At 40.6% G+C, this 10,603-nt stretch overlaps 2 protein-coding genes across 2 annotated transcripts in view; both read right to left on the minus strand.

Annotated features, from left to right (window-relative positions):
• Window positions 1-2,815, minus strand: part of aqp1a.2 (aquaporin 1a (Colton blood group), tandem duplicate 2) — a 3,178-nt gene extending 363 nt beyond the window's left edge. The window contains exons 1-4 of the mRNA XM_060875378.1: window positions 2,439-2,815; window positions 1,469-1,633; window positions 1,309-1,389; window positions 1-34 (exon numbers count right to left, since the gene is read on the minus strand). The exon at window positions 1-34 is cut by the window's left edge and continues 363 nt beyond it. Coding sequence (XP_060731361.1) covers window positions 1-34; window positions 1,309-1,389; window positions 1,469-1,633; window positions 2,439-2,804 — 646 coding nt within the window. The 5' untranslated portion in view covers window positions 2,805-2,815. The remainder of the gene's footprint in view (window positions 35-1,308; window positions 1,390-1,468; window positions 1,634-2,438) is intronic.
• Window positions 2,816-5,023: 2,208 nt separating this feature from the next.
• LOC132848059 (aquaporin-1-like) lies at window positions 5,024-7,152 on the minus strand. The gene is made up of 4 exons (XM_060873572.1): window positions 6,760-7,152; window positions 5,833-5,994; window positions 5,632-5,712; window positions 5,024-5,263 (listed from the first exon to the last, which is right to left on the minus strand). The coding sequence occupies exons 1-4, from the start codon at window positions 7,126-7,128 to the stop codon at window positions 5,075-5,077; spliced, it is 801 nt and encodes a 266-aa protein (XP_060729555.1). The 5' UTR covers window positions 7,129-7,152; the 3' UTR covers window positions 5,024-5,074.
• Window positions 7,153-10,603: the final 3,451 nt, after the last annotated feature.

Below are 10,603 nucleotides of genomic sequence, written 5' to 3' on the forward strand. Positions count from 1 at the left end.
CTACTCCAGCCATCAGAGGAGCCACCCAAAACACCTGAGGACACACAGACAGAAAAGACAGACAGATAAAGAGAGAAGAAAGACAGATAGCAAAGTAGAAAGACAGGCAGAGAGAGACAGAAAGACAGACAGACAGACAGACAGACAGAAAGACAGACAGGCAGAGAAAGAGACAGACAGAGAAAAAGACAGACAGAGAGACAGAAAGACAGACAGATAGACAGACAGGCAGAGAAAGAGACAGACAGAGAGACAGAAGGAGAGACAGAAACTGTATGAATGAAATATGAAAATATGTCTATATTAATTGAAGAGAGTCTCCAAAAACAGTTAATGCTAAAATCACATTTTAACTTAAAATTAAAAACAAACAAACAAACAAAACTTTAGCCAGTTATCTCAAAAAAACAAAAGTTTTAAAAAGTAGTTTTGGTGGTGAATGCAGATGTGTGGTGGAGAATGCAGATGTTTGCTAGAGAATGCAGGAGTGGTGGTAAATGCAGGAGTGTGGTGGAGAATGCAGATGTGTGGTAGAGAATGCAGGAGCCGTGGTGAATGCAGATGTGTGGTGGTGAATGCAGATGTTTGGTAGAGAATGCAGGAGTGGTGGAGAATGCAGATGTTTGGTAGAGAATGCAGATATGTGGTGGAGAATGCAGATGTGTGGTGGAGAATGCAGATGTGTGGTGGAGAATGCAGATATGTGGTGGAGAATGCAGATGTGTGGTGGAGAATGCAGATGTGTTGTGGAGAATGCAGATGTGTTGTGGAGAATGCAGATGTGTGGTGGAGAATGCAGATGTGTGGTGGAGAATGCAGATATGTGGTGGAGAATGCAGATGTGTGGTGGAGAATGCAGATGTGTTGTGGAGAATGCAGATATGTGGTGGAGAATGCAGATGTGTGGTGGAGAATGCAGATGTGTGGTGGAGAATGCAGATGTTTGGTGGAGAATGCAGGAGTGGTGGTGAATGCAGATGTGTGGTGGAGAATGCAGATGTGTGGTGGTGTTAGAGAGAGAATGTTATTGAAAGGAGTTGTTTTTCTTGTGACTGTCGATGTTCTTGTGTTTGGTGAAGAATGAAGGTGTGTGATGGTAGACTGTCTTTTATGGAGCTTCTTCATGTTTGCTGATGTTCAGGGGAAGACCTTGATTTGATGGTGTTTTAATGACGGCTGGTGAAGGTTGTCATACAGCGATGGTGTTTGCTGGTGTTTAATGGTGAAGGTTTTTTAGATAACGTCTGTGTCTTAATTAAGATTATTCTGTGAGAAAGTGAAGAACATGTCTGAGAAGCCTGGACTCACCCAATGTTTCTTAAAGGACTTCATAATGACAGCAGGTCCGAAGGAGCGAGCAGGATTGATGCCGCAGCCCGTGTAGCTGATCTGGAGAGCGTGAGGTTAAGATTCAGAAAGGAAGACCATGTCCAGAAGAACCTCTAAAAAAGGTCTGGAGCTTGCTTACCGCCACCAGGTGTCCCAAACCCACTGACAGTCCGATGGCGAGCGGCGCCGATCCCTTCACGTCGCTCCGGCGGCTATCCGTCGCGGCTAAGACACACAACACCAGCTGGAAGGTGGCCAGGAACTCCACCCCGAACGCTTTACCCTGAGTCATATTCTCAGCAACCTGAGAACGGTGATAAATTGAACACCATTAAAACAAGCGTTTCCTGTTCAAACATTTTTGCACTAGATGACCAGATGATGTTTGACAGAAATAAACCTGACAGAAATCTCTCTGCTTGTTGCTCTGAATGAATTCCAAATTAATTTCAGGGCTAAAATTAACAAACAATCTCAAGCGACCAGACGCGTAACAGACGAGAGGAGATTACACTACACAATTTTTTTTTTTTACAAGCAAGAGCTTCAGCAGAATTTTCCAGTTGGTGCAATTTAGAAATTCAGTAATTATCCAAACTTTATTTCTGCATGTTTTTTGATCCCATTTAAAAAATAAAAAAACACAGAATTCCAGTGTAAACATCCTAAGCAGAGTGAAGTCAGTAGAATTGCTGGCATTTTTTTTATCTTTGGATTGAAGAATATTTGATTTCCTGACATGAAATTGATTAATTTTTTTTTAAATAATTCTAAAAGAAACTAAAAATGTAGAATTTTATATTTTTGCACCTGCTAAGAAAAAAAAAATAAAAAATGTAAAATTAATATGAAACTAAATTTAATTAAATTAAATATTTTAAATATAATATTTCTAAATTCTCAACAGTTCAAAACACATTTCTATGAAAGTTCAAATAAAATCCAGAAGTGAATATCAGACCAGGACTATTGTAATTTTATCAGTGATGGGAAACGAGTTAATACTGGTTTTCTAGTTCCTGCCATTAAACTGAAGGTGTTTGTGTTCTCATGTGAAAAAAATCCATGTCGAGATCGTTTTAAGTGGAGAGGAAGGTTTGCTCACTCACCTCGTTGAGCCCCAGAGCTTTGACATCTTTAGGACGAATACCATAAACGATCCCGCTGGCCAGGACCGCTCCTAACATCTGGGCTATGATGTATAAAAGAGCTCGAAGAGCACTGATCTGGCAGCTGACCAGCAGTCCCACAGTGATGGCCGGGTTCAGATGAGCTCCGCTAACGTGGCCCAAACTCTGAGCCAGCGTAGCAATGGCCAGCCCAAACGCTAACGCTACCTTTACTTCCTGATCGGGACCTTCGTGCTCCGAAGTCCCGATGGCAGACGCTATGCCTATAAAAACGAAAAGCGTCATTCCGACAAACTCTGCGGTCACGGCTCGCCAAAGGGCGCCGGTCCTGAGCTCCTTCACCATGATGAGTTTTCTGTCCGTTACTGACACACTGCTAGCTAAGCAGACACTTATAAACCATGGGTGGGTGGTGGCTAGGACAGGAAGCTAGTTTTAACAGCCACAGCAGAAAGATGATGAAAATTGACAGAAAACTGGTTAGAGCTTTAGATCTGAGAAGGAAAACTTGAATGCCTGTTTTTATGAAGATGGTATTTTACACAATATATACAGTATATATATATATATATATACCTCCCTCCCTAAATATTAGTATATTAGTGTTTACTCAGATACAAGAGCATCATGGATGGAGTGCCAATCCATCACAGGGCACACACACACACACGCAATTCACTCACACAATCACACACTACGGACAATTTTCCAGAGATGCCAGTCAACCTACCATGCATGTCTTTGGACCGGGGGAGGAAACCCCCAAGGCACGGGGAGAACATGCAAACTCCACACACACAAGGTGGAGGCGGGAATCGAACCCCCAACCCGAGAGGTGTGAGGTGAACGTGCTAACCACTAAGCCACCGTGCCCCTCAACGCAGCTTAACTAAATACTAATAACAATTAGACACATGAGGAACAGGTATGCAGAGGTGAGGAGGAAGAGACAAGGGCGGGGCAGAGACGTGACACCAACCAAAAAAAAGCACGTGGCCAAAGTCCGGGATGAGTCCTGACACCAGGTAGCTTTCTTAGGGTCTTTAATTGAAACTAATGAGGTGACGATAACCCTGAAACTCAAACACTGTTTTCTGTGGCTACTGTAATAACCACTATAGTTATAATTAATGATGCTAACATCATGGGTAAAGATCTGCTCACATCATCCATCAGTATGATCAGGAAATCAACAGCAAGTTTAGTTTATGTTACTGTCACCACTACAGGATCTGGACCCTGACGTCCTCCTTATTGGTGGATTTTAGACGGGTGTCATAGCAGCACTCACTTATAATGGTGTGAAATCTGACCGAGAGCACAGATGCAGAGCAAAAGCACAAGATTGGATTTATCCTGGGTTCCTGTTGAGCAAACCAGGAAAAAACATGATCAGATTTTATCTAAAAAACAGATTAGCAGCCAAGTAAATAAATGACTTTAGCTGGACTGAGTGAAGGAGAGGTTTTGCTGGTGACTAAGGAGAAAGTCTTTACATTCAGTATGATGAATGGTCATTGGCTGCAACTGTTTATTTTTTAAAAATCAATTCTTAAAATTCTAGCTTGCACCAAATTATAAGCCAACAGCACTGTAAGGACTGCTTTAATTTCACTGTACTCCATATAGTTTGTCCTAATCATATGAAACTCTGGAGAACTCAAGCTGGAGTTCTTCAGCTTCCTGCACTGAAGAGCTACAGACCCCAGAGTTGTTCACGTATACTTAACCATCTCACTGCTGCTATACAGTGCACATAGAAGCATTTCTCCATTTTTTTGGAAGAACTTTCTGGAAGTTTGTGTTTTTAGCCTGATGGGAAATAAATCCTCAAGCGCCACCATTATTCTGATTTTATCCTGGACATCCCATTAGTAATCTGAACTCAATTTAGAGTCAACTAAATAAGCTTCAGAAGTGACATCACTGATTATGAATATTAAATTTGAATAGATTGAGAGCCTGAGGAATGTTTCTCCAAAACTTCAGTTACATCTTAATCTGATTGTGTAACTGATGTTGTGCTTAACTGGAATTTTACAGTAAGCATCTGCTACTTCCTCAAACCAAGAGAAACATTATCCTTCTACCAGTCATTAGCATTCATGCATGCCATTGACCTCATGTCGATAATGGCCTACAGAAACAGAGGGCAACAATATAACCACAACATTGTTTTCTAAAGTGCATTACCTTCTCATTTGTGAAAGCGTCAGCTGTCTGATGAGACAGAAAGTCTTTCATGTAGTTTGATAATCTGATTTCATTTGCTAATGGAAACATGAACGTTAAGACATTTAGCTGGCCAAATCAAAACACCTCTTCACTTAAAAAAAAAAAACAAAAAAAAAAAAACAGAAAGTGTATAAATTTACATCACATCCGGAGTAAACAGCTGGACTAAACCCAGAACTGCTGACTCATGCAAGCCTTTAAGATGTGGAGTGTCACAGAAACTTTACCAAGAGCAGACTTAAATGTCTGTTGAAATCTGAACCACTTATGTCTTATGAACATTTCATCATGCCACATATTGATGAAAAAAAACCATGACAGAACATGTGGACAGTTACAGTACAGGTTTATTTTCCAGCAGTTTGAAAATTTTTCCATTTTCATGGTTTCTCCCACTGAGCTGCAGGAGCACCACCCTCAAGCAGGGGTTCGGTTTCTGCATCTGAAGCCTCAGCACCATGACACAAAATCTTCAGCCGGCCAGCAATGTCTGTACCTCTAGGAAACAGGACAAAGTCATATAGGAGCGCTGCAACAACACCGCCACACAGCGGTCCTGCCCAAAACACCTGGAGATGAAGATGCAAAAGAAGAATTGATGGGAGAATACAGAGGGTTTGGTTTATAAACATTCATCCTGCCTTCATCTGAAGAGTAATTGTGAGGACAAAGATTTCCTTCTGCCTCAAATCAAGATCAACAGCTTCTTGGTTTTTAAATATTACATACAAGGATTCTGTAACCAGACCAGACACAAACCCAGCTGCACATCGGTTATAAAACCAACAGCAGCTATCGTTTCTATAGTAACCACCCATTCACAGGGATGTGTACAGTGGAAGCACCACCTGTTCCTTATATCCATTAAGCAAAAGCTAAAAATGTGCTTTAACCATGTGAACAGTTACAGCTGTTATGTACAAGCAAGTCTGCTAACCCAGTGGTGCTCAAACTCCACCAACACCAGAGCTGGACCAAACGATCGAGCAGGGTTGAGTCCACAGCCAGTGTAACTAATCTGTGTGCAAAATACATCGGATTAAAGGCAAGCAATGATAATGTAGCAAATGAAGCTTTAAAGGGGGGGAGGAGGAAAAAAAAAAAAAAAAACAAAAAAAACCCTAAACCAACCACTTACTCCTGCAAGGTGACCCATAACAACAGAAAGGCCGACTGCAAACGGAGCTGAACCAGCAATGTTGTTCCGCCTTTTATCCATCGTTGCTAGGAAGCACAGCACCATCTGAAGTGTGAGGAGAAACTCAATCCCAAAGCCTTGTCCTGGGCTGACACCATTCAGCTGCAGAACAAATGAAGGCAACATCATTAGCATTTTAACCAGTGCTGGGATTTTGCAGGGTGTCTTTCCTCACATGGAGGGCTACAGGGGATATTTACTGATAGCATCCAGTTAACCTTAGAGTGCTGGGTAGCTATTAACACAAGGAATGGATATGCATTTTAAAGCCCAGGTTTTAAAAACAAGCCATTTCTAAGTGAGCTTTAGCCACCAAGTGTGACTACAGGAGTAACAGAATGGAATGAGGTGGTGGAAAAAAATAAATAAATAAAAAATTAGCAAGTGTGAGTTGTGGATCAGGCATGTTCATTCAGTAGTAAAGGTTGGGTTGTGAAGCTTAGTTCATTAAGTGGAATGATCAATATTATCTCAAGGTCAAACTAATCAGGTTTGGAGGAGAATTGTAATAAGGGTACAGGAGCAAGCCACTTTTTGCCAGACAGGACATCTAGTTAAATAAGCATCAAGTTCAATGGAGAATGAAGAAATTTAGGGTGAAGATAAAGATGAGGCTTCAGATGGCCTCTTTCAGCAAACCTTACAGTCAGCATTTACATGACCATGCTAAAGCTTAAATAACTTCAATAAGAAGCTTCAAGTTCAATGACAATAAAGCTAACTTGAACTTGAAGCTTCTTTGTCTCAATTATTAAAAACACAGGCAGTCCTTTCTTCTGTTTCTCTCAGTCCAAGCCCTTCAACTATCACAGACATTAAATAAGACATCATAAGGCATGTCATTTCTGCATGAAGAGACCTACTCACCTTATTCAGCCCAAGTGAATCCACCACTGATGGTCTTACTCCCAGAACAATGCCGCTAGCAATCACAGCCCCAGTTACCTGTGCCACAACGTACCACAATGCCCTGCACACGCTCACCTGGCAGCTAACCAGCATTCCAAGTGTGACTGCTGGGTTTAGATGACCTCCACTGACATGGCACAAACTCTGACCCAAAATAGCAATGGCTAGCCCGAATGCTAATGCAACCTTTACTTCCTGGTCTGGGTAGCTGCGGTTCCCATTCCCAATTGCTGCAGAAATACCAGAAAAGACAAATATGGTTGTCCCAAATAATTCAGCAAGGACAGCCCTCCAAAAGCCCAACATCTTTAGCTCCTTCATCATCATGTGCTAAACCAGTAGCTTAACCAACTCTCCTACATTAGCTAAACTGCTAAGCATATGGCAGCTCCCAGTATTTAAACTATTCCCTGTGGTCATGTCGCTCAGTCTTAATTGGTCTGGCATTTTGATTGGCTAAACAATTTGTATATCTTTCAAGTCACTCGCAGTGAATCTGGCTTTTCTTGTGACTGAAATAAAGACATAATTACCATTTCATGTATATTTGTAGGAATGAAAATTGCTAAAATAAAAAAAAATATATAATCCAATTATTAACTATTTGAATAAAAATATAAATCAAAATCACAAATAGTTAATAATAATTTATTTCAAAAGTTATTTTATCAAATATCCTAAAAACAAAGTGCTTTGTTATAAGGGCTCCAGGTAGATCTTGAAGACTTTTAATTGTTAAATAAAACATTAAAAAAAGAAAACAATTAGGAGGTGCTCCTGTATTTACACAGTTTTAAACCTTTAAACCCTTACTTAATTTTTCTTTGCCACACGCTATGTGGGAACCCTCGATCTTCCATGGTAACTATGGTAACATACTATTTTCTCATAATGTTTAGCACACACAGTAGAACTTTCCTTTCATGACTCAACAAATAAGTGCTACTGCCTTAAATTAACTCTTAAACTATTGCTTTAGATTAAATAATAATAATAATAATAATAATAATAATAATAATACTATATTATTTAAATATAATAAGTAAAAATTCATTCTCCTCACGCCTCCAGGGTTGGGGGTTCGATTCCCGTTCATTCACGTTCGCATGGTTAGCACGTTCGCCTCACACCTCCAGGGTTGGAAAAATTGTCCGTAGTGTGTGATTGCATGAATGAGAGTGTGTGTGTGCCCTGCGATGGGTTGGCACTCCGTCCAGGGTGTATCCTGCCTTGATGCCCAATGACACCTGAGATAGTGATGACATACCGAGGTAGTTCGGATAAGCGGTAGAAGATGAATGAAGTACAAATCCAACCAAAAGAACTTAGAAATAGCAAGTAACATGAAGTGTGTATTCAGGAATTCTCACTCACTCACTCACTCACTCACTCATTTTGTACTGCTTATTCGAACTACCTCGGGTCACGGGGAGCCTGTGCCTATCTCAGGCGTCATCGGGCATCAAGGCAGGATACACCCTGGACGGAGTGCCAACCCATCACAGGGCAGTATTCAGGAATTGTGTTCTTCAATGGTATTTAATGGCTCCTTGGATATTTCAGGGTTCTTGGCCTCATAAAAAGCCTTCCTTCAAAATTCAGGTTTCCTTCTGTGTGAATATAAACATATCAGCACTGATGAGGACATGATGATGTCAGTAATAAATTTTCTGCAGTCATTTATTAGATGACTGAACACTGTAATCATGGTTAACTTTAGCAGTGAGCATCTGAGCACTGTATTCATAAACAACACACTGATAGCTGAGTTTCATTACCGGGGCAAATTCCCATCAAGAACTATAAGTATGAGTCGTCTGCATACGACTGAACTGAAGAAATATTCCTGTAGATTTACGCAGTATCTGTGTCACTAACAACTCCGAGCCATGTCCACACCCTGGATGCAACACTGGATGTTAATGACTGGCCATGATTCATTGCTACATGATAGTGATATCATAAGACTCTGCTTAGACACATAAACTGTTGTTTTTAAGTTCATTCACTTTGTGAATGCAAACCATCTTCTGCTTCTTGCTCCTGCTAAATATGTTAGCTTGCTAACTTGTACTAGCTAGCACGTTGTCTGTACTCACTAATGGTTAATTCTTGCAAAGTTTCTGTGCTTATCACAGAATGCAAGTCCCTACTTAATGTTGGTCATTTTGAGAAACATCCCTCTACTTGATCCATCACATAAGGAATGTTAAGTAATAAATTCAGGGCTGGATGATTTTCCTAGAAACCATTTACATGTCTGTTGCCTGCTTCATTAAACTCATCAGCTAAAACTAATCAAAACAATGTTTACCGTGTTCGTTCATCTGCTAAATGGCTCCAGATTGCTTAATTGTACCAAGTTAAAGGTCAGAATTCCATCTGTTTCATGTACTGTGATTACGGCAATTTCCACTTCCACATGATTCTACCATGTCCTTCATCCAGGAAGCTGATTTGCTTGCCTGCAACATTAGTATGATGGATGGATTCCAGAAGTTTTACACTATAAACCTTGGTCCTTGATGCACTCCTAGAAAACAGTATAGAGGTTCTTTAAGGGTTCCTGGGGTAATTAAGGGTTCTACATAGTATTCAATTCTGGTGGGGAAGCACTGTTGTTCATAGTTACAGTACATAGACCCCAAGTAACAAGCTTGGCTAGACAATTATCCTTAATATCAGTAAATGTCTGGTACAGTCTCTAAATTATATCTCTTAAAAAAGCAAGGAGCAAACTGTGTGGTCCAAGCACTCTTTGCAAATAGTCCCCTTTTCATAATTCAGAATTATTTAATTATTCTTCACATATTACAGCTTTTGGAAGTTGGGGTCAGGTTGGGAGGCTGGCACCCCTGGAACAGAGAGGGTTAACGGTCTTGCTCATGGACCCAGCAGTAGCAGCTTGACAGCACTGGGGCTTGAACCATAAGCTTCTACTGACCAACCTAGAGAATTAACCACTTAAACCACCACTGCCACAAAGCATTAACAAGGATTAAACCTGTGATCTTTGGTTTATAAGCCCAGCACCTTTCTACTTGGCTATTATGTCTGAGCAAGCTAATCACTAATTTGGCAAACAAATGCGACACTTTAAGGATAAACAAAAGTGAATGTTAATAGATTAGAAAGTGACATACAGTGTTCCGGCACCAAATTTCACCATTTTTGACAAACAGAAAACTATTCATAGCCAGTTTCCTTCCTTTGGGTTCATTAGAGTCAGACATATCAAACAGGGCTTGTAATAATACACTCAAGTGTCTCACATACACACTTGTGGAACACACTCCAGTACTAATAAACATTTGGTATTTAAGTTAAGTTCTTCTCCTGCTTCACCCATTCTCTTTTCCTGAGAGGAATCTAAACAGGAAGTGGAAAGATTATCTAAAGTGGTGTATCCAATTCTCCATCCGATTGACTGTGGAGAACCTGCTGGCAGGAGGATGTTTTATCCTCGCCTGTTGGGTCTCGGTGTCTGACCCTGAGCTCCTGTTACCTCCACAAAACCCTCGATGGTTTCAGAGGTGATGTCTCACCTCATGGCTGACCCTGACTTCCTTCGGGAAGGAGTTTCATTACACCGTACACACACAGAAGTGTCTGAGGCAGTGTTTCTGTCAGTGCCTTGTTAAGATTCAAGTGTGTGTTAGAGCAGGAAAACACGAAGACTTTAGATGTTACATCGTTTTTACGAGTTGAAATATTACTCTGAAATATCAGACTTTTTTGCTGTATGATCTGATGATATCTCATTTGGTCGAATAATAAATAAAAAACTAACGAAGCACAAGAG

This window comes from Tachysurus vachellii, chromosome 7 (assembly GCF_030014155.1).
Source record: "Tachysurus vachellii isolate PV-2020 chromosome 7, HZAU_Pvac_v1, whole genome shotgun sequence".
Lineage (NCBI taxonomy): Eukaryota > Metazoa > Chordata > Actinopteri > Siluriformes > Bagridae > Tachysurus > Tachysurus vachellii.

What these genes read in the sequence shown, in the direction of transcription:
- LOC132848059 (XM_060873572.1), bottom strand. Translation starts at nt 7,128, where the DNA reads ATGATGATGAAGGAGCTAAAGATGTTGGGCTTTTGGAGGGCTGTCCTT. An exon ending in ATTCACTTGGGCTGAATAAG is followed by an intron (nt 5,995 to 6,759) that starts GTGAGTAGGTCT and finishes TTTGTTCTGCAG; the next exon opens with CTGAATGGTGTCAGCCCAGG. An exon ending in TGGAGTTTGAGCACCACTGG is followed by an intron (nt 5,264 to 5,631) that starts GTTAGCAGACTT and finishes CTTCATCTCCAG; the next exon opens with GTGTTTTGGGCAGGACCGCT.